The sequence below is a fragment of the Drosophila guanche genome, unplaced genomic scaffold, assembly GCF_900245975.1.
Source record: "Drosophila guanche unplaced genomic scaffold, DGUA_6, whole genome shotgun sequence".
NCBI lineage: Eukaryota > Metazoa > Arthropoda > Insecta > Diptera > Drosophilidae > Drosophila > Drosophila guanche.
In genome coordinates, this window is record NW_022995744.1 from 12,431,632 (window position 1) to 12,453,206 (window position 21,575).

The 21,575-nt window shown below is 44.9% G+C and overlaps 3 protein-coding genes across 7 annotated transcripts in view; 2 read left to right on the forward strand and 1 right to left on the reverse strand.

The window, feature by feature from the left end:
• The first annotated feature begins 126 nt into the window (after positions 1-126).
• The window catches only part of LOC117579052, a 60,806-nt gene continuing 39,357 nt past the window's right edge, over positions 127-21,575 (forward strand). For 2 of the 5 annotated variants that reach the window (XM_034264748.1, XM_034264750.1), the window contains exons 1-7: positions 127-333; positions 614-715; positions 12,456-13,006; positions 13,173-13,443; positions 14,729-14,948; positions 15,883-16,018; positions 17,623-17,907. In XM_034264748.1, coding sequence (XP_034120639.1) covers positions 12,484-13,006; positions 13,173-13,443; positions 14,729-14,948; positions 15,883-16,018; positions 17,623-17,907 — 1,435 coding nt within the window. In that variant the 5' untranslated portion in view covers positions 127-333; positions 614-715; positions 12,456-12,483. Of the gene's footprint in view, positions 334-613; positions 716-7,177; positions 7,199-12,455; positions 13,007-13,172; positions 13,444-14,728; positions 14,949-15,882; positions 16,019-17,622; positions 17,908-21,575 lie in introns of those variants that run through there. The other 3 variants (XM_034264751.1, XM_034264752.1, XM_034264749.1) reach the window with 2 other exon arrangements.
• On the reverse strand, positions 10,309-10,732 carry LOC117579069. Its single transcript, XM_034264775.1, has one exon. The coding sequence runs from the start codon at positions 10,710-10,712 to the stop codon at positions 10,440-10,442; it is 273 nt and encodes a 90-aa protein (XP_034120666.1). The 5' UTR covers positions 10,713-10,732; the 3' UTR covers positions 10,309-10,439.
• On the forward strand, positions 20,155-21,442 carry LOC117579062. The gene has a single exon (XM_034264766.1). The coding sequence runs from the start codon at positions 20,215-20,217 to the stop codon at positions 21,409-21,411; it is 1,197 nt and encodes a 398-aa protein (XP_034120657.1). The 5' UTR covers positions 20,155-20,214; the 3' UTR covers positions 21,412-21,442.

The window sequence follows — 21,575 nt, forward strand, 5'->3', positions numbered from 1 at the left end:
CGGCTGCCGCTCAGCTGTTGCTTTGTTGATCATCATCGTCGGGGCCTGGGACTGTGGGGGCCGCTTATCAAATTGACTCCATCAGCCGGTCCGGTCCGGTCCGGTCCAGTGCCCGATCCGAGTCAGTTGCGTTTCTACATTACGATCGAGCGGTTCGTTTAGCAAAAGTTTAGCGGCCAAGATTTTGTTGGTTTGCGGTTGCGGCTACCGCGCCAGGGACTGCGTTTGGGGGCTTGGGATTCCTATGTGTGTGTTGTTTTGGAATCTGAAGTGAGGCTGATGCTGAGGTTGAGTTTGAGTTTGAGGCGGCGTCTCTAAATTGAAGCCACTTAAGTAAGCCGCAAACGGGGGATCTCTGAAAGAAAATCTCTCGAGGCTTGAGGCTTGAGGCTTCGGGCATGAATCAACCTAGCGGCCGCGGAAGTGTTAATTTAAAGTCCAAAGACGACATATAGAGAGATATATAGCCTACGGCTCTACACATTTTTTGTGTCTTTCAACTACTGTCTGAAAGTGTTTCCATTGTGCACAATAAATCGTGTGTCTCTTGTGATACACAAAAATATGTCAATGAATACAAATAAATCAATAATCAAGTGATAATTATTTATAGTGTGAATTAGACGGCGGAGGCATTGACAAATCCCTATCTCCGACGTGTTGTAAATCGGGGAAAATCGCTGCTCGACAGTGCCTGCCTCCAGGTCGCACTCAGGTGAGTTTCTTCAGATAAGAATCAAAATCTGTCGCCGGGCATGCACTCTTTATGGCCCCCGCACACCGCCCGGCACCCTGCCCATTGTTTTTCTTTTTATTATTATGGCACAGTGCGCCACTTCTACAGATTATTTTGATAAGGCGCCACTCTATCGCTGACGCCGCTGATCGATGGATCGACTCGACACTCTTATAAGTAATTTACAAGCGTTCCATTGATTGACAAGTGGAGGTGTGGGCATGGATGGCATGCACAAAAGTTTGCCATGAAGTTTATGGAGATTGAAGGTTGCTTTATTTCAATTAGATCATAAATATTGGACGTGTATACGCAGATGAATTGGCGCCTTGTCTGATTGCTTGGCTAATTATGGTTCAAAGTTCGCAGTAAACTGTGATCTCTCCCATTTTTGACACTTTGATTACTGCCTGCCACTGCTCCAGTTAATTGTGGGCCAGTGGTGTAATTTATCGGTGCATTTCGCCCCCATCCCACTGACAATAGAGAAAAATCTCGCCGTAATATTTGCCTTTAGATAAGAACGATCATAAAAAGCGCACAAAGCTCATTGTGCTCCAGTTTCTATTTAATTATTTTCTGTTGACTCTTCTTAGGGCAATTAAAAGTAGCCTTTTGTTTGCCATGTTTAATTTTTGGTATTGTTATCTCCACCCACGGCTTGATTAAAGTAAAGCCAAAACGCAAATAGAGGCACTGAGATTTTTTGTCCGAGTATTTGCTGGGAGATTCTCCAACATTTTGTTAAAACAAAACCAGTTCGAATGAGATGAGATGAGAGAGAAAAATTCAAATACTAATTAAATTTAAATTTAATGAAAATGCCTGAACGCTTGCACGTAATTGCTTTTTCTCGCGTTTGAAGTTTGATTTTTATTTGGAATTTTTGCATTTTTCCAACCCGCGCAAAGACAGTTATTTGAACTAGAAATTCTAATTAGTTGCCATGTTGTCAGAATGGAATATTAATTGGTCAACGAGCGAGTGAAACACAAACAATGTGACACTGACTTCCTCTCGCACTAACACGCATCGCTTGGCTTTTGATTGTTGAAATTTTAATTGGAAATCAAGCGGCAAAAATCAAATTAAAATGCCATTTCTTCCATCCATTTTACCCTCCAAATGGCAACTCAATAATGCAGTTAGTGTTTGGTTAGAGCGATTAATGAGCGGACAATTGGTAAGGCAAACCGAGATGTGTGTCAACAAAACAAAAAACTGAGCGCGGTCCGGCGCGGCTCCGACAATGTGACAATATATTTACGCAAAATATAACGAATAAATAGTGAACAATTTAATTATGCATACAAGTCAAATAAGATGAGTTGGACAGAGAGAAAAGGGCTTGGGTCGAAGTGGTAGATACTCTTTATAATTGATAGGAAGTAATTGAAATATTTGTCTATAAATAGGGTGCAATAATTATAAAAACTGCAAACTTGCTCCTAGTCTTTGACTTCATCTCTTTCCATAAATTAATAATTCCATAAAAAAGCTAACAGCTCGCAATTAGGTCCCCGTGCTTAATTAATTAAATAACTTTTATGCATAAATATAGTTGCTTATCGAACCAGTTATGGGAAAAAAAACCACTTTAAACACTAAATGGGAATGCCCTTTACAGTCACTGTTTTTACTGAAATATACTAGCAAGTGGAGCAGATAAAATTAATTGTTGGAATCAGTTCAAACACTTTTTGGTATTCACATAATATCTAATTAAGTGGAACTAAATCATGTTTATCCAAAGCTTGGATGACACCATGCATGGCCATATGCCTTGTCAAAGTAATTGTGCTCAAAATTACACTTTTAATTTTTTATTTTTTTTGCCTTTTGTTTTGCAAATTGATATAACAAATGTGATAGTGTCATTACCATAGGCATGTCATAGCCTCCTAACCGGCAGACAAAACCGCACGTGATCCAACACCCACACACACATAGAATCGCATCCATAACTGGTTTAATAGGCACCGATCTGTCGCCTGTCATCGCGACAGACTCAGACACAGACGCGCGTCGCCGCGAGCTGGCTCAGCCATCCCGCTTTGATCACATGACAGCAGCAGCAGCAGAGCTGTTGGCCTTTTCTGTATGTTTTGTGTGTGTGTATTTTTTTTCGTGGAACATTAAATGCAATTAACAAATAAGCAAATGACCAAATGCTCCAGTCGAATTAATAATAATAAAAAAGGCCATCTTTAAGAACGCACGCGAACGCAAGGGTCAAAGGTCGTGCGCCAATATTCCTTCTTTTTTTTTTTGTCTGGTGAACCGGCGCGGCGTAAATTTCACATGTCATCGGGCATGATGGAAAAGAGAGTGAAAAAGAGAGGGAGCTCGAGAGATAAAGAACTGTGAATATGGGCTTCACCCCCGCCATTACAGTGCTGAGCAAACATATGAGAGCGGTGTCACAACGAACGGATACCCTCTACTCTGATTTATGCATGTTTCGTGCATTAAAATAAGACACATAAATGGGGAAACAACGTAAAAATACATGAGAGCGTTATATTAGTATTGAAAATACCCTTTAATATTAAATATATTAAATGGTTATCGATAACGCAGGTCTCACAACTCAGCTTCTTCTTCTGATTATCATACTCTACCAGCTACAGGATAGCAGATAGGCATGCAGCCATTAGTTCTCCACTCTTTTGTTCGACACCTTTTCCACACACACTCGCTGTACACTTGGATACCCTAACCATTACCAAGCATTATAAACACATTGTTGTTGTCATGTGATGCCGACATCTTAAAGCTCAATCATTATCATGATGCCCATGATGATCCCAGATGGATGCGTACACACTCGTGCATGGCCACAATTTGTCTACGGGCGAACCGGCGAGAGTTGCAATTTTCGAATTAAGACAATTGCCACACGAATTATGGAGACCAAGATGCCCCCGGATAGATGAGGCGACCCACGACATTTGTCTCAATTTTATCTCTTTTTTCTTTTTGGTGTGCAAAAATCAATGCCAAAAGTAATGCAAATTTGTAGACTCACGTTTTTTTTTCCGTTGTTTTTTGTGTCCTGTTCTTCTCTGCGGCTGTCCCGAAAATAAATTGAATTTTAAATGAGGGACACAATCCAGGGCAGCAATTTTCATCAAATATTCAGACATCAGACTTGCAAGATGCTCTTCAAATAAGAAATTGTATTAAGTCGCGGAATTTTTAGTTTTTTGGAGGCAAAATACGGCGAGTAGCGATGAGAAACAAGCTGATCCGCGTATCGATCAAGGTGTATCGGGACATCGATATGAGCTTGAATGCCACTTGAATGGCAGAAATAGATTTGAAATAGAACGGAGGGTAAGATTAGTTCCCTAGCCTGATTTTTCCGAGGGAGTGCAAGCAGAATTATAGATTATTTTTTTACAAAACGAACCATCGATCGCTGCATCTCTTGAATATCGATTAGCGAAAGTCTTTAATATCGATGATCCTCACCACTACTGAACAGTCGGACGCTGCGTTGCCGCTATTATTGCGAAACTTCGCGCGAAAAACGAAAATAACAAAAGAAAAAACTCGTGTAACAGTGACATTCAACAAGTTTTAACAATTAAATTGTCAAAAACCACATTTACCTAACGTAAACAAGAGAGTATGACCGCAAGAACAAGGAAAAATCGTGGACAAAGGCAGTGTCAGGGCCCCTGTTGTTTTCCAACGCGAAGCGTCGCGCACACACACGGACACAGGAGCACCCGCAACACAGCCACAGGGGAGACATGCCGGCCGGCCGGGCGGCCGACTTGTGGCAGGCAGCACATCAACGGTAATTTTCCAATTGACGCCTATTACGGTTAATCGTAGCAGTGACCCAAGCCCACACTAAACTTAAACTAATAATGTGCACAGTTTAATGGCTAAGCCGCAGCAAATCACACCCTCCCCGCAATCCCACAAAGTGTCTTCTAACCTGCAGTCGCCCTTCCCTGCCCCTCATCTGTGACCAATACAAAGCCTGCCTGCTCTGGCACCCTCTACAAAACCGCTACAAGACCGCACGACATGTCCGTTCATGTCTCGCATCTCGCTGCTCCCTCTCTTTTGCTCTGGCTCTTCATCCATCCGTGTGTATGTGTGCCAGTGTATGTCGGTGTGTTGTGTTCTCCGTAGCCAAGGCACATTAATTTAAGGGTGCGGCAGTCTCCGTATACCTAATGCATATGCGGGAATTATTTATTTGCGCCTTACCTAGAGTTCAATTTACCTTGTGCCCAACTGCATGCATGCGTGTGTGCGTGCGTGTTCGTGTGTCTGTTTTCTTCTTATTCTTATTAGCACGCTAACGAACGGCCAACGGGAGTGCTAGGCGGTGGCTTTAGTAATTCGTCGCTGGAATTAGTCGCACCGCGTAGGTCAAAGCAAGTGGATTAAATGGCATCGGTAGAACGGTTTACCCACTCCCAATCCTTCCCCTCGTAGGGAGTCCTGCTTGTTGTCCGGCCACGGCCAATGAAGTATTCATTATCCTGGGACAAGCAATTAGCACGTCACCGAAAAAGGGTCAATGCCGTCTCAAAGGATTCCCTCTTTGACTGCTCATACGATTCGTTGACCCCACCAGCACCACTCCGCCGCACCCCAGAGAATTCTCGTTTAATCAAGTCGTTTACGGGTTTCGTTCGGTACGGTACGGTTTGCGGACTGCGGGGCCCCGGTATCCGGTATCCTGTTTTGTGGGTGTCGACGGGCCCTGCGCCTCGGCAGTCGATACGTTGGCTGTGTGTTCAATTGTCTCTGATTTTCACGCAAATATAATCCTGGACACCGGCTCCGGCTGCTACTTGATTTCGGTCCTGTTCCCCGGCCCCTCCCTGATTTCCGTGCCGGACTTTGGTTACTCCTTGATTTCGGTACCTTGCGCCGTTCTTTTCGGTGTGATTCAGTCGTTGGTTTGTGTTTCGTGACTTGAGTAAAGGCAAAAGTTGATTCATCAGGCCGCAGGACATGAACAAACAAATACTCGCACACACACATCCAAACTTGTATGCACTGAAAGAAATGTGATATTTGTCAATAAATCTAGAGCTCATCCAGAGGTTTTCTGATATTTTATGTGAGTGTTACAAAACTGAAGGAATATCTGTGACAACCTGTAGATTATCCAGATGGTTTTGAGCATTTTTTTGCTGTGCATGGATGTGGAGAGCTATCGTACCATTCTGGTGCTGCTTTCGTATGCGTCAGCAGAAAATAAAATAGTGAAAAAATAAAGCACAATACCAATGCAGCGACATATCCTTGAAGCTCTCTCACACACACGTGCTCAGTCACGCAAAACACCAACGCGAGCGCACTTTGACCTCATTTTGGGCAACGGCAATGGTTTTACGCTCGAGTGTGTGTCCTCCCACACACACACACACACACACACACACACACAGCAGCTCCACCTCCCCCTGCCCCCAAAACGGGCACGTCCCAATGTTCGACGTGTGTTTGCTCTCGAGAGTTTTTCTCGTTTTTTTTCTACCATAATGATTTCAGCGTGTTAGTGGCACAAACATGAACAAACATGCATTTAACAGGAAGCAAATGAAATCAATAAGTTTTGATATCGCCCTCCCCCTATCTCTCTCTCGCTATCGTTGCTTAAAACAGTATTCATGCTGCAGATTGCAACACCCCCGTGGGGCTTTTATTTTCCTGCAAAATTCGTGTATGCCCCACCAACCGCAGGATTGAAATCTATTGAAATTGTTCCGCCATACTCGTTAGCCACTTAATTTTCGTATAAATTGCAAGTAATTACGCCATTTTTGGAGAGTTAATAAAAATGCATAACTGAAAGAGCATTTAATTCAATTAATGCGGTTATTGAATTGATTGCTACAAAATACAAAAATTATATTAAAAAAAAAATCATCTTTTAAACGATGGAGATGATATTTTTAATCGGAATACGAGAATAATAAAATTAACATGCTCATTTTAGCTAATAAATGTATTAAGTGCAGGTGCGGAAATTCACTTATATAAATATTATTAAATAAATATGCAATAAAAACCTCGTTCGGTCGTGCAATAATGTTTACAGAAAGTACAAGGAAATTGTGCAAATGATGCCAATTTGTGGCTATGTTTCCGTGGGAAAGTTCATTTTTTGCCAGTCAATGATATTAAAGGTTTAAATTGGTTTGCGGTGTTTGAAAAATGTGAACGTAAAATGGTCGATTTCTTCTATTAGGGCAAAATAAATATCCAAACAAACCAAAAAATGTGCCTGAATTCTACAGCAAGTTTTAAATAAAGCGGGTTAAATACACAGAAAAAATAAAATAAAAATACAAGCAAATATAGAAATAACCAAACAATAACCAAACCAACCAACAACCAAAATTAAAGGAAACAAAATCCATAGAAATTGAAAAGAAGTTGCAGCCGAGCAAAATATTGGCCATGTTCAGTTTATGACATGACGTCGGGGTAATGTGTTCATTAATTGTTGCATATATTTATACGAATCAAACGCTTGTGTGTAAACACGAGTCTCGAGTCTTACCACTTAAAATGCCTGGCACGCTCCATGGGTCATTAAAAAGCGGTTCGGTATCATATCCGGAAATTTGCATAATTCCTCGGCGTTGACGTTTGAGAGCCAATGCACTTCGCTGCGCCCTGTCAAACAAAGAAACAACTAACAAAGAACATGATTTCTGTCACAGCAAGTGCAAGCAAATTAAATAATAATTATTTATACAATGGGCAAATAGCAGACAATTATAACACATATGAAGCAATCCAGCTGTCCGTCCGACAGACACTGCCTCTACCCCGAAAACTCGTCTCGAACCCAACGAGGCGTGTAAATTTCGTTTAATATTCTAAGCCCGAGAACAACTGCAATGTTACTGGGAAATTGTGTTTTGGATTCGAGTGGATTTTTGTCGTGTGACATAAACCCTGGCTAAATGAAAACATTTATAGTTCCATTTAATGGCTTAGAGATTCGGTTAGCGATGGACGGGACAGGCATTAAATCATTTTTAAAGTGCTTGCAAAAAATAATTAAATTTCATTACACGAAAATGCTAGGACAATTCTCGTCTTTAGCTTTACAGTCTTTAGTACAGTTAGACAACTGTACTGTGAGTATTGGCTTTAGTGGAAGTGAGGGAATGGAAATATAAAAGAGTGGTGAAGGGGTGATTTCGATCTAAAATATATCCCACTGTTTGAATTTTAATTAAGGTTATTCCTTAATTTAATTAAAATGTACCCCTTGATGATTCTATTTAAGATCAACTATAAACTTTACAGGGTACTAAAAGCTGCCGTTTGAGTCTGAAATTAAACTTCTTCAGGGATATCAAAGAGTTATTCATAGTTAAAGTTCGTTGCAGTATTTCTGCATTAGCTAATCCCCACTGTAGAGCAGCTTTGGTGTCTAGTGAAGCAGAAGACAACAGTAAAATGCCTGCAGCCTTCCTTTACTCTCCACTCTTACGCTCTGTCTCCGTTTATTCTGCACCCCCCTCTTGGCACCCACGCAGTTAGCAGCGCTGCTGAGCGCTCATTCATGCATCCTGATTTCTATTATATCACACATGTACACGAGCAGTGTATGCCGTGTGAGTGTGGGGGGCATAAGTTCAAACTTGTACATACGCGTACGCGACCGTGACGGCAACGGCATTGCCAACAGCATCAAATACTAAAACAACAATGGCATTCGCCTTTGCCATTGTTGTTGTGCTGTGTGTGCTCTCTGCCATTGTCGTCGTCGTCACTTAATATACAAATTTCAGTAAATATTTTTGCACACCCACCACACACCGAAACACAGAGCAAAAGAGAAAGAGAGAGTGTGTGTGTGTGAGAGGTACCCATTAGGAAGAGGGGACTGCAATTTCCGCGCATTGCACTCGCTTCAAGCTGTCGGGTCCATGTCATGACAGCACGACTTTCCTTCCTGCCCGCCGCCCCCACACATCCCCACTCCGTTGCTTACACAGGGCAATGGTTGTTCCTTCAGTGCCGCCTCCTTCGGCAGGGCAACAATTCGTTCAATTTCATGCAATCAAGTTATTTTAATTCATTACCCTTACGCGACCAACACTTGGGAGACATGCATACAAACACGACACTGCACTGCACTCATACACACCCGTGCATATGCAAGTTGGAAGAACAGTTACTCCACTGAGGCAATTGCCCTGGCCCCACCAACAGGCGGAGCAACGTGCATATGTTTGCTTTACGATAGTTTCTCGAATTTTGTTTATTTTATGGTAATTTAATAGTCTTTACAAACAATAATTAAAGAGTAACATCAAAGTGAATCACATGGAAAGTACTATTTCTTTAATAGTTTCCCCAAGCTTTGTTTAAACTCGAAAGAGTTTAATATAACATTTATCCAAGCATTTCCATACTTCCTGCTGGAGTCATCTCTCTAAGTTACCAACCCACAAAAACTTCGAGAAATCTTCGACAACGAATGCATTCTCGTTTCATTTTGTCTGGTGTGTCGTCTTAATGGCTGTCCTGCATGCATGTGCATTTGCCTTGCGACACTTGACGTTACAAAAAAGCTGCCGTATGTGTGTGTGTGTGTTTGAATGTAATATAAACACATGCAAATAACTACACACAGATACGATACACCACACCCATGCATATCTATAGAAAAGACTCACGCACGACTATCAAAATGTCAGACATCTGTCATTTAATTTAATTTGACTTCACTTTGCTTTCATTTGCCCTCGCTCCCCATCCTTCCCTCACTCCATCACTCTGCCTTCTGCCAGTGCGCTGCCTTGCCTTGCCTTGGCATTCTTTTTCTGCGCTTTCTTTTTGCTCGTTCTCCGTCTCTGTCTATTTCGTTTTTCTTTCTTTTTTTCCACTATAGCGCGAAAGGCGTCGACGCCTGAGCACAAAACGTGTAATTTAGTGGGTGGTGCGACGGAGAGAGAGAGAGAGTGAGAGTGAGGGGTAAAGAGAGCGGGCGAAGGAGTATTCCTTCAGGCGGCTGTTATTACTTAGTTGGTTGTTGTTCGCATTCCCCCTTTCGTCTCGTACTCTTTGCTGTTGTGTAGCGCGCACAACGTACGCGAGCTCAATTTAAAACGTTTTGCGTTTGCTGGGAAAACGGTAAAAGAAGACGGAGCTAGAAAGGAGAATGAGACCGAGAGCGAGACCGAGACCGAGCGCGAAGCGATGAGGAGTGAGTGCATCGATCAAGGAATACCCTTGAAAGGGGAATTGGAATAAACTTTTTTCGGCGAAAATTGAAGTGGATGAATGGTTGAAAGGGTGTGAAATGCATGTGGGAATTGCTATCAATGAATGAACGAACGAGACTGAATCTGTGTACGATTAATTTGAATGGATGCATTCGTGTATGAATGAATTAATGCAGCATTTATGAATAAAAGTACATAAATTAATGAAAAATTCCTGAATTAACGAATGGTTCATGGGTTTTTTGAGGTGTTGAGGGAAACCCATATACCCTAACCATTTTAGAGGGCATCTTTGAAAGACAACTTGACTTGATTTGCATAGGAAATTTTATTTCTTTTGAGCTCTAAGCTAAGTTAAACTATGGAAAAGCACACATCATTTACGTTAAGCTAAAACTAATTAAACTTGTACTCCCCCGGAAGTATAGAGAGGGAAAAACTACAAATAAATTATTAAGGAAATGGGGAAATCCCCGAAGTCAACTTAGTCTCTCCTGTTGCCTGGCCATCGCTTTGAGCTGCTTGCTGCGATGTTTCAGCTTTTGCTGTAGCGTTCGCTTGAACTGTGTCTCCCGGTTGAGGATCTCCAGATCCTCGTTGCTGCAGCTGCCCAAGCGTTGCTTCTGCTTGGCTATCAGTTCCTTTGTCAGCTGTATTTTGGTCCTGGAAATCTTAGTGTATAGCAACTGGCGGCGTTGCAATTCCTGGCGATGCAAAAACAGAGCGTAGGCGGTGCCGCTGGATGATGCCATGCTGCCGGTTGACTGTTGAGTGTCTGCCATGTCCGGAGTGGCATGCGTTTTTAAAGGACCCCATGGCCATGTCCTGTTCTGGTCTGTCCTTTCCCTGGGCTTAGGCCATCCATGTGTTATGCATGCATGGACTTGTTTATCTCCTTCTTTTTTTGCTGCCTGTTGGCCTGGCCCTGTGATTTTTCCTTGCAGGCCAATCCTTTGGGGTGTCGGTACCTGAGTGCTGCCCTGCCTGCCAGCCGACTTGGCGTCCCACGCAGGTAACGGATGGTTTATCTGTTTCCGCGTTTCAGGCCAAACTTTTCCACACACACACACATTACGTGTTGTTCCATTAATGCACTTTGGGCCAAAATCCCCGGCATACGGCGTTGAGGGGCTTTCCTTTCCGCCATGCCACAGAAAAGTTAGGTAAACTTTGCCGCTCGACTGACCCCATAAAGGAAGGAGAAGACACTCCCACACACACACGATAGATGGGCGTTTTGGGGGCGGCAACATCTAGGCAACTTCTCGGCCAAAAATCCAATGCAATTTTTGGGGCCATCCATCCATCCAGGCAGCACCCTACGACCCCCTCAACGACAGGATAGCACGCACGTCCTGCCCAGGCCCCATGGCATATGCATCAATAGTTTTGTGCCAGCATGCCACTTGACCTGCAGCCAGGAACCCCTCGACCACACCCCCACACTCTCCACACTCCACACTCTGGGGTTTATTAATTTGCATGAACTCTGGGTTCGGGCTATGGCGCTCATTTTTCATGCTGCCAGGGCAACCGAAAGCCACAATTAAAAATTGCTTATGAACGGAAATGGCAGACAAAAAAGGAAAGATGAAAACTAGAATGGAAAGGCGGAGATCCGCCTGATGATGCTGCTGCCACTGATGATGGAAGCGAGCCAGAACTTCTGGACGGGGAGGTCCTGCCCTGACTAAGCCATAAGCTATGGAAGAAAACCTCGCAAAAGTTTTCTCTAAAGGCAAAACTTAATTTCCTATTTCCCTTTTAGTTTCCGCTTGGCACTAGCCCAGCCCAACCCAAGCTTTCTCCTACTTTCTTTCTGGCCATTTAGTGTAAACTGTGCGCATCATTATTTTGAAATTTTTGACACTTTTTTCGCTTGATGGTTGGTTGTGGGGGGCTTGGGTGCTAAGCTACTTGTAAATCAACTTTGCAGCTCATGTGTCTTCCTCCCATCTAGAGCGAGACTTTTCTTGTGTGTGTGTGTCACATTTCCGGCGGAAGTGTAAGCAGAAAAGTTCGTTTCGTTTCATTCTCGTTTACGCTAAATGCCATCAAGAAATGCAGCGTCGTCGCTTCGTTCCCAGTGAAGACTTTCAGCAGCCCAGCATGAAGCTGAAGGAGCAAAAGACATTGACTGATGATGATGAGGCACGATGATGTAAATGGGATTTTAGTGCGGCAACTCCGCCAGAGTCCCCGCCACATGACAATAGTAAACTTCTTCTTTGTCGCCTCCCAATCATAAGCTGTGATAGCTCTGTTCCGCTTCGGTCTCTCTGGCGTTTTTTCTCTCGGCACGTAAATTGCCTCGCTGAATTTATTGTGCAATTACAAGAAAATCTAATGAATAGATTTTTATTCCAGAAAAAAAGGCAACGAAAGGAGAACAGACAGCGGCACAGCCACTACAGCTGTCTGCTGGATTGTTCGGGTAGAATTAAGTGCTTTAGTTACACCAACTAACTGTCGTTTTTCTTTTCATTGCCTTGCAGTTACCTACAACAATAACAGATACTCAAGATGGGACATCGACATTCCCCAGTCCTCCTAGTGCTGCTCTGCTACAGCTGCTCCTGCGCCTACGCGCTGAGTCTGCCCAACATCACAGCGTCAGAGGCTGCCGCTATTGGCGGCCTAATACTGCCCCCACTGGTAGTGGGCCCCAGCACCAGTGGCAGCAACAGCAGCCTGATCGGCGGCGCTGGCGGCCTGGCAGTGGGCATTCCTGCCGCAGCTGAAACGGGCGTAGGAGCCACCGGCTTGGGTGGCAACCAAGTGGGTGGCAGCAGCGGTGGCAGCAGCAGCGGCGGCCTCAGCGGCAGCGGCAACAACTCCGCCATGGTGCAGGCGCCCAAGGAGAAGCTGTACGAAAAGTGTACGGGTCCTGGTGATCCGGGGCCATGCAAGCAGTACATCTACAAGTGGCGCTACGAGCCGACAACCAACGAGTGCACCAACTTCATTTGGGGCGGCTGCGATGGCAATCCCCAGAATCGTTTCAGCACCGAAGCAGAGTGTCTGTTTCACTGCATTGGTGGACCGCGTAAGGATCATAGAGATTCAGGGCAGCAGCGGCAAGCGGAGAGAGAAAGATTTTACTTACCATTGTCCAGATTTATGTATTCCCAGTGGATCGAACGCTCTCTCCCTGCTGTTCTGCTCTTCCCAAACTTGTTCTTCTCTCTATTGACAATCTCTTTTTTTTGCAGACACATTGCCACCTTTTCTGCAGTCAACCACTCGAGAGCCCAGCACCACGGAGAATTCGCAGCTCATTGGCTCAGTGTACACCCAGAGTCCGGCACAGGCGGCGCTGGATGAGGATGGCAGAACGGGCGATGGCACCACCCCTGTGCCCATTGAGCAGCGCGGCCCTGAGCTGACGTTTGCCGAGACAGGCCAAGGCAAAACTTTCGTTTTTGCCAAGAACAACACGTTCATCCAAATGGACGGCGACATCATACAGACATTTCAATTAAGGTGAGTGGATGCACACGACGGATGCCCCCGCCATAACTCCTTTGCATATTTCACTCGCTTTGCACACGCTGCATGCAACATCAGCGCGTCATTTGGCGGATTGTTGGACTTTTGGCTCAAAGCTGGACTTGATTTTGCCTTCACCCTAGGCAGGTGGTGAGGGTAGGATTGGGGTTGAATGGATTATAAGGGTTTAAGGGTTATAAAAGGAGGGATTTAGGAGTTGTAGAAATAATATTTAGGGAAAGATTACTTATAGATTTACTTTTTTTAGATATTTCTTATGCAAAAATGCCGAGATCTGAGCATCTTAAATCTCTTGAATTACACAGCAAAGGATAAAACGGAAACAGTGAGATAAAATCTAGCAGCAGCAATTCCAGCAATTCTTGCTGTTGAATATTTCTTAGTGTTTTCCATCCGAAAAGCTTAAGTTTGAATCCCATAAATTGACGTTTACCCAACAATTACCCAAATTGGGCCAAAAAAGTAATAAATCTGGCGCTCCCTGTGGGGTTAAAACGTTGTCCAAAAAGCTGTTGCAAGTGCAATTAGCCAAAAACTGACATAGTTTCTCGAAATTGATTTTCTGCTTGAGGTACAAAAAGGTCGTCCTATCGATGGAGGCAAACAAAAACATTTTGAGGGGCAGGGGTGCCGGCAGCGGAAAGTTAATTTTCTGCTCAATTGCAGAGAGACCGACCGACCTTTACCCAAAGAAAATGACTTTTTGGGTTCTTCTTGGGTCAGGGAATGTAAAACTTAAAATTCAATTTGTGGGGCCAAAGCACATTGTGACATTTGCATATTAAATTAAGATAAAAAATATTATTTAAATGTGTGGCACAACATGCAGCAAGGAGCGAAGTCAGGCCAGCCGTTCGTTGGACAAACATGCAGGCAGGAAGGAGGAGGCAAATAAAATTAAACATGACTTGGCCCGAAAAATACCACGTAGCAGTGGCATTTGCTAGCGTTGTTAGTGTTGCCTGTTGTTACTGCTGCTGTTGGCCAGTTGGCTACTGCAAAGTACTTGACCAAGTTGGCAATTTGTGTTGTAGTTTTAATTGCAGCTCATGTTGCTCCCAGCAGACAGGAACACAACAGCAGGAGCGGCAGGATGGACCAGGCGCATTCAAGAGCAAAGAACAAATAAATTTTAAACTCTGTCAGGCGCACAATCACACACACACAACACACACACACACACACACACATATGCTAATGGAACAATTCCACCAGTGACTCACTCTCTCCTTATTTCTCTCTCTCTCTCTCTTCATAGACTTTGCCGTGAGATTTCATTTCAATTCCGCACTCGACTGCCGCACGGCCTGCTCGTCTATCACAACGTTAAGAATCCGGATCGCATTAATTTGGACCCCTATGCACTCTATGTGATTGTGGAGAAGGGCCAACTGAAGGTGGTCCATGTCTTTGGCAAGCATTCAACGAGTGTCACTGTGGGCGAGAGTCTGAATCGAGATGAATGGCACAGTGTGATGGTGAGTCTCTGTACGCTGCCCCCCCCGAAAAACCAGGTCAAGTCTGTGGGGAATATCATTTGGCCAGGGGAAAACTATGAATGCAGTTTCAGTTCCTGTTGCATGCAACTCCTGCAGCTCCCCAAGGGGTTGCCATGACCAGATGAGCAGTTAAGCTCTCTATGAGAGTGTCAGGGTACACAGGATTCGTGTAAATGCTGCTGCTGCTGCTGCTGCTGCTGCTGCTGTTGGCCAGCATTAGCATGGCCATGCGTTCAGCAAGCAATTAGCAAGATTGCAATGCGGAATGTGTGTGTTTCCCCTTCTCCACTCCTCCTGCATGTTCTAGGACTTTGCTCTGTGTAAAACGCTTTATCAAACTTTTATAACAAAGCGAGCAAGTTGATTTATGTACGCTCCCAACTTTGTTAACTCACCTCGGACATGCGGAATGATGGCAGGATACCCCACAGACACACCGAAACCCTCCAAGCATCGTCAGCATCATCATCATCAATAACAGGAGGCAGCGCAGGCAGGCAGAGTGCAGCCCAGTGTTAGTTCACGTATGTTCCATATTTAAAAACAAACATTATTCCCCACTACTAATCACACCCTTACAGCACAACGCAGGAATGCACGAATGCAGAGATATGTGTGCCCGACCCCCACACAGACAGGCACTCATAAATAACACGCAAATTCCTAATGAATTTCAGCTGATCCCAACAGGCAGCAGCAGCAGCAACAGCAGCAGCAACAGCAGCAGCAACAAATTTATCGCTGGCAAAAACTTGCAACTTCAACTCGTTGGCCAAAACGCATAAATTCATAAATTTTTATCATTTGTCTGTGTGCCCGCATCCTGCTTTAGTCTAGCTTTGGGTTTATTGGTTTCGCATCTCTAACCTATCTCTCTCTCTCTCTCGCTCTCGATCCCATTTCTGTTGCACAGGTGCGCATCGATGTACATGGGGCAAGATTAATTGCACGCGTCGACAATAGTCAGGAGGAGGTCTATCTGAAAGGACTGAATCACGAGTATAACTATGGCGTCTCCACGAATCTGCCGTCGGTTGTGCTCGTTGGAGGTGAGTGTCCAAATCAATTGTGTGTGTGTGTGTGTCTGTCTATCTGTGCATGTTCCCCCCACCCCCCTCCTGCATAAGCCACGCTCTCGCACACCTGTATGGTACAATCAATCATATTAAAGGCGACGCCCGAATGTATGCAACGATTTTTGTACAAAAACCAACGCGCAGGAGGAGCAGGAAAATCCCTACAAACATCGAACCAAAATATGTACATATATAAAAATGGTAAAAATCGCTGGAAAATGTGCAACTGAAAATGTAAAATCGAATTTGCAGCACACACTTTGGCTCATTTTCCATTGAATTCTGGAATTCTGGCTGCTTTATTTAGTGTGTGTGGCACGGCATGTCCTCCCCCACGATCTCTCTCTATCTCTATGACTTTGAAAGGTGCTTTTGGTGCGTTATTTGGAAATTTAATTATTTCACCGTTGCCAGCAAAGCAACACACACATAGAAAAAAAAGTGAAACGAAATCTGAAACCCCAGGAAAAACTGTGCGCGGTGTATGGAAGAGGCCAACACAGAATAGGCCATTGATTGCGGTGCCGGCTGCCAGGGTGCCGGCGGGGTTCATCCACACAGACTGACAGTGCGTTCTAGTTTTCCCGCTGCGTGTGTTTAAAGTTGAATGCGAGGCCAAGAAAGAGGCCAGCCACAACATGAATGCCACAAGGTTTCCCAAAGGACAAAGAAAATGATGGGAAAAACATTGAAAGTATTTCTGGAGCAAATTAATAAGCGATAGTAACAAATTTGTATGGATAACAATTAGTTGCAAGGTACCCAGTAGAGAAAAGAGTGCGGGGGCATATTAGTTGCATGTAAAAGTAAGGAATAAACCTGCAAAAACTCGTTTCAATTGAATCATTGAAATTGTAACTAAAATTGTACTGTGATTTGGCTCCTTGGAGTACTACCAATGTAAGATCTAGAACGCTTTTTGTATGACATAGAGAAGGGTCCAAAATTTCGACTGCTTTTATGCAACTTTCTGCAAAATGTAGTTGTAAAGTTAAATGAAGCAATATTTTGAACCACAACTAACTCCGCACAACTATTCCGCATTTCCTTAACGTAACATAAAAACTAAGCCTGAAGTGTGCATAAAAATTAACTGAAATTCTTTTGGCATGGCATGGCATGTCCATAGGAATTTATGTACCACAATCACATCAAATGTGTGTGTTTCCCTTATCCATGCCGCAAATGAAACTAAAGTTGCGTGTTTCCCTTTTTTCTTGCTGCTTCGGAAGCCGCTTTCAGTGTACCATATTTATTTAGAGTGTTCTTCTGCTGGGGCGGAAGCCAAACAACCGAATGGGTACAACTTTTTTAATTAAGCAATATTTAAATCTCAGAGCAGGGCCCGGCCAAAAATCCCATCAAAACTTTGCAACTGTAAACAAGAGAATTATGTTATGGCTCTGTCCAGAAATAGCAACCATATCCAGCTCCTACACAAGCAAACAAACACAACCCCTGCAACCACGCTCAGATGTAGCCACAAAATCCATTGCCAAATATTCAGCATGTTAATTAATCTAAAGACAATCTCAAGCACTCAACATCTCTCTCTCTCTCTCTCTGTCTTCCCTTAGGCCTTTCGTCGGAGGAGAAACTGCACGGCGTAAAGTACATTACGGAATCCTTTGTGGGCTGCATACGCAACGTGGTGCTGAGCTCTGGCAAGGCGGCCTCTGATCTGCTACCCATTGCCCCGCTGGTGGCCACCAAGCATGAGAACGTCAACGAGGGATGCTTCGATATGTGCGACTCTCGCCACAATTTGTGCTTTGTTGGCTCCCGTTGCATCAACCACTATGGTGGCATCTCCTGCGACTGCTTTGGCACCCACTACGAGGGCGAACACTGCGACATCTATAGTGAGTATCTCTATGCCATCCATCTCTGTGCTCGTATCTGTCTGTCTGTGTGTGTGCTTGTGCCCCTAGGGGCGACATTTTGTTTTAATTATAAACTATGTTTGTTTGCCTTGCGGTTAGCCACTGGCACTGCACATGGCTTACCCAAATCTCTCTCTCTCTCTCTCTCTGTGCTCTGGCTACAGTTTTAAATTACGCTAATGACCTGACCATAAATTATGCAAAATAGTGTTTGACTTTTTGACTGCCCAGCCCGGCCCGGGCCCTCCTGTTCGTGTGGTGCTCCTCAGAATACGACCAGCGCCAAATTAGTTTGTTAAGCTCCGATATATATCCACTAGCCAGTATACACATTCCAGCAGCGCCCCACTTTCAACCCATTTCGATGCCTTCAACAACATCCGACATTTAGTTAATGACATAAAGCCAATTCCAGGCCGCCATAATCCCAATTAAGTCACGCGAGACCATTATATGGGCATTGCCCATTAAAAATTGAGCAGCTCGTTTATGTTTTTTGACATTGTAAAATGGGAAAATCACGACAAGGGGCTGGTTGCAGTTGCAGGCACGTAGCTGGGCGTTGATTTTGTACTTTTTGAAAGCGAAGTTTGTTTACCCTTTTTGACAGGTGTGCGAAGCGTGTGAGGTTTTCATGAAGATGTTAATTTGTTTCCCCTGAGGGCTTGTTTAGAAGGTTTTTATACGCAACTGGAATGTTTCTTGTCAGGTATTACTCATCATAATTGCTCAGTTGTTGAGGTGTAGCTGCAGAAAATATACTTATAGCCTTGGCATGCACTTGAAAGATCCATTCACGATGATATTTCACGCCCAGAGATCACAAATAATCTCATTCCGCAATGCTTTCAATGTGCAGTCTTCCCCATTATCCATTCCAAAGATCTGTCACAGTGTTTCGGTTCCTTTTCATGCATCAAGCATCAACCTTTCCATCCACATCCACAAGCTCTGTCCAAGATCACCAGCTGCAATCCCAATCTTTCAATCCTTTTTTCTCCTACTTTGCCACAGCTTCTTCATTATAACATTATAGTCAGTTAATGCCATTGCCAGTTGAAAAGCATCGTGGAACATGCATTCTCTTCACAGATTTAGAGAACAATTTTGCAATCGTTCGCAATGTTTGCTAAAAATTTGCATGCAAATTACACCCACACACACGCACACCGAGAGAGAGAGAGTGAAAAAAGCCAACAAAATCCAGACTTTGCGGGTGGAAGCGGATTGAAATGAAGTGGATTTACCAGTGGGGAGTGTAGTGGCTTTGAAGTGAAGTACCGGGGCAGGACACCCAGCTATTGATGCAATCGACGGCTGCAAATTGCACGGTAGAAAAAAAATAAATGAGAGCTAACGGGCAGCACAGGACCCTGGCTCTCCCTGTCTGTCTAAATGGCGTCTGTCAAGGACAAAGAGCCAGCAGCGTGACGTGCGAGTTTGTCGAGCATTTACAGGCAGTGGCAGTGCCAGTGGCAGTGCCAGAGCCAGAGCTGGTGTTGCAGCTGCAACCGATCACAATTACGTAACGAACGCCGAATGGCAAGTGCAAGCAAATTACACAGATGTAGTTTGACGACGAACGGAAACAGTGTCAGGCCATTAAGAGCGCACAAATACAGACACACAGAGAGAGAGAGAGAGAGAGAGAGAGAAAAGACGAAGGTCCTGGCGGAACAAGAATTGGGGAACATAATCAAACGCAGGCGCTTTTGTAATGCAATAACTAAAATGACAACTGCCACTACGAGGAAGGACCTGTAGAGAGAGGCAACTGCATCCGGCACTTTCCCCTCATTTCCATTGAACATTTTTCGTGCGAAAAGTGTCAACGAAATGCGTTTGGGCCAGGCTTTTTGGGTTTGGCAGGGAAATCATTAGCCCCGAGTACAAGACTCGGACTACAAGATTTTTGGGGCTTCTTCCGGCATAAACGAAATGAAATCCCAACCATGAAAAGGACAGGCCAACAGACAGCAGCAGAAGAGAGGGAAGAGAGCAGAGTCCTGCCTGTGCTGTGCTGTCAGTTGTGATGTGGCCTCGTGCTTAGTTCAGTTGGGGAGTTGTCAGCTGAATGGATGGACAGCACAGGCAGCGCTGCAGTGCAGAAAATGTTAGATTTGGGAATGGAAAACAACTTCAAAGCAATCTTTCGGACATCCCAGTAGCTCTTAAATATGATATCCAACTCTCTGAAACACTTTTAAATCATATTTGTAGCGTATTTTCACACTTTAAATTGCTTAGAATAGAATTTCACTTAAATTTTGCGAGTAATTAATCATCATGAGCCGTGCCACGTCCTTTTCGGAGTTCAGGAGGACTGCCCCCACAAGTTTCATGACCCGCATGCAGTCGCAGAACGTGGCCAAGGTGCTGCTGTCCAGCAGGAAGGCGCGCAAGTTGCTGCCAAAGCGACGAATGCCCAGCTACCCAGAGTTTCGGCGTCTCATGAAGGCAGTGTATTTGGATCGTCGCGCGTCCAGAGATGCCAAGGGCCAGCCGTTGGCCAACATGGTGAGCATCTACAACAAGCTGGTGGAGATGCGGCAGGCGCAATTGGATCGCAAACATTGCAAGAGCATCAAGGCCACGATCAATTCGCGGCCGCCGATTGATAGCAATAGTCTCATACTGGAGCGGACATCGGTGCTGGAGGATCTGCAGAAGAAGCAGGAAATCTTTCGGCATAATCTGCAGCTGCTGAGCCGCATCAACAGGAGTCAGCGGCTGCACGGCATTGTCGACTGCTTCAATACGACCTACGAGCGTGGCCCGTCGAGTCGGCACAGGGAACGTGTCAAAGCGGAGCGACTGAGTCGCGACAACAGGGATCTGGGCTGCCGTTTGGCCATGGCCAAGTCAAAGGTTGACTGCTATAATCCATGGGTGCCGCCACTGCCGCCCATTGAGCTGAAGGCCTCGCAGCAGACGTTGGTCAAGTACACGCCGTTCATACCCTCACCGCAGACGGGGCAGATTGATCCCCAGGCGCTGCTGCGACCCCTGCTCTACTACGATCTGGTGGTGGGTGACAATCAGCCGCTGGGCCGCATCAGCATACAGCTGTACACGGAGGTCAGTCCGGAGGTGGTGCTGGAATTTGTGCGTCTGGCCACCTACAACGATGTGCAGGGCCATCGCTTTCTGCGCATCTTTGCCGAACTTTGGATGGAGGGTGAGCTGGTGCTGGGCTCCCGGGATGCACTGCGCCATCATCACAGCACCAGGGATCAGTCGCAGCTGGACCACACACGACTGACGGGTTTCCTCTCCTATGCGTGGGACTATCACCATCACTTTCCCCAGGGTTTGCTCAACTACAGCATTAGCTTCAAGCCCCTGGCTGTGGTCTCGCTGCAGCGTATCGTCTTTGGTCGCGTTTTTGGTGGTCACCGCGTGCTGCAGTTGTGCCAGGCATATGGCACCAAGAACGGCAAGCCCAAGAGTCATGTGACCATCGCACAGTGTGGATTGCTCTAATGGGAGTCCCGAGAGGAGTTGCCTCATTATCCTTTTGCACCTATTAGCATAAAGGTATACAGGTGAAGCAAGCGGTTTGTATCACACTGCGACACAAAATCTCTCTCTCTCTCCACTCGAACAAAATGCAAATACAAATTATGAAGTGGATGTACATTTATCTC

What these genes read in the sequence shown, in the direction of transcription:
- LOC117579062 (XM_034264766.1), top strand. Translation starts at nt 20,215, where the DNA reads ATGAGCCGTGCCACGTCCTTTTCGGAGTTCAGGAGGACTGCCCCCACA.
- LOC117579069 (XM_034264775.1), bottom strand. Translation starts at nt 10,712, where the DNA reads ATGGCATCATCCAGCGGCACCGCCTACGCTCTGTTTTTGCATCGCCAG.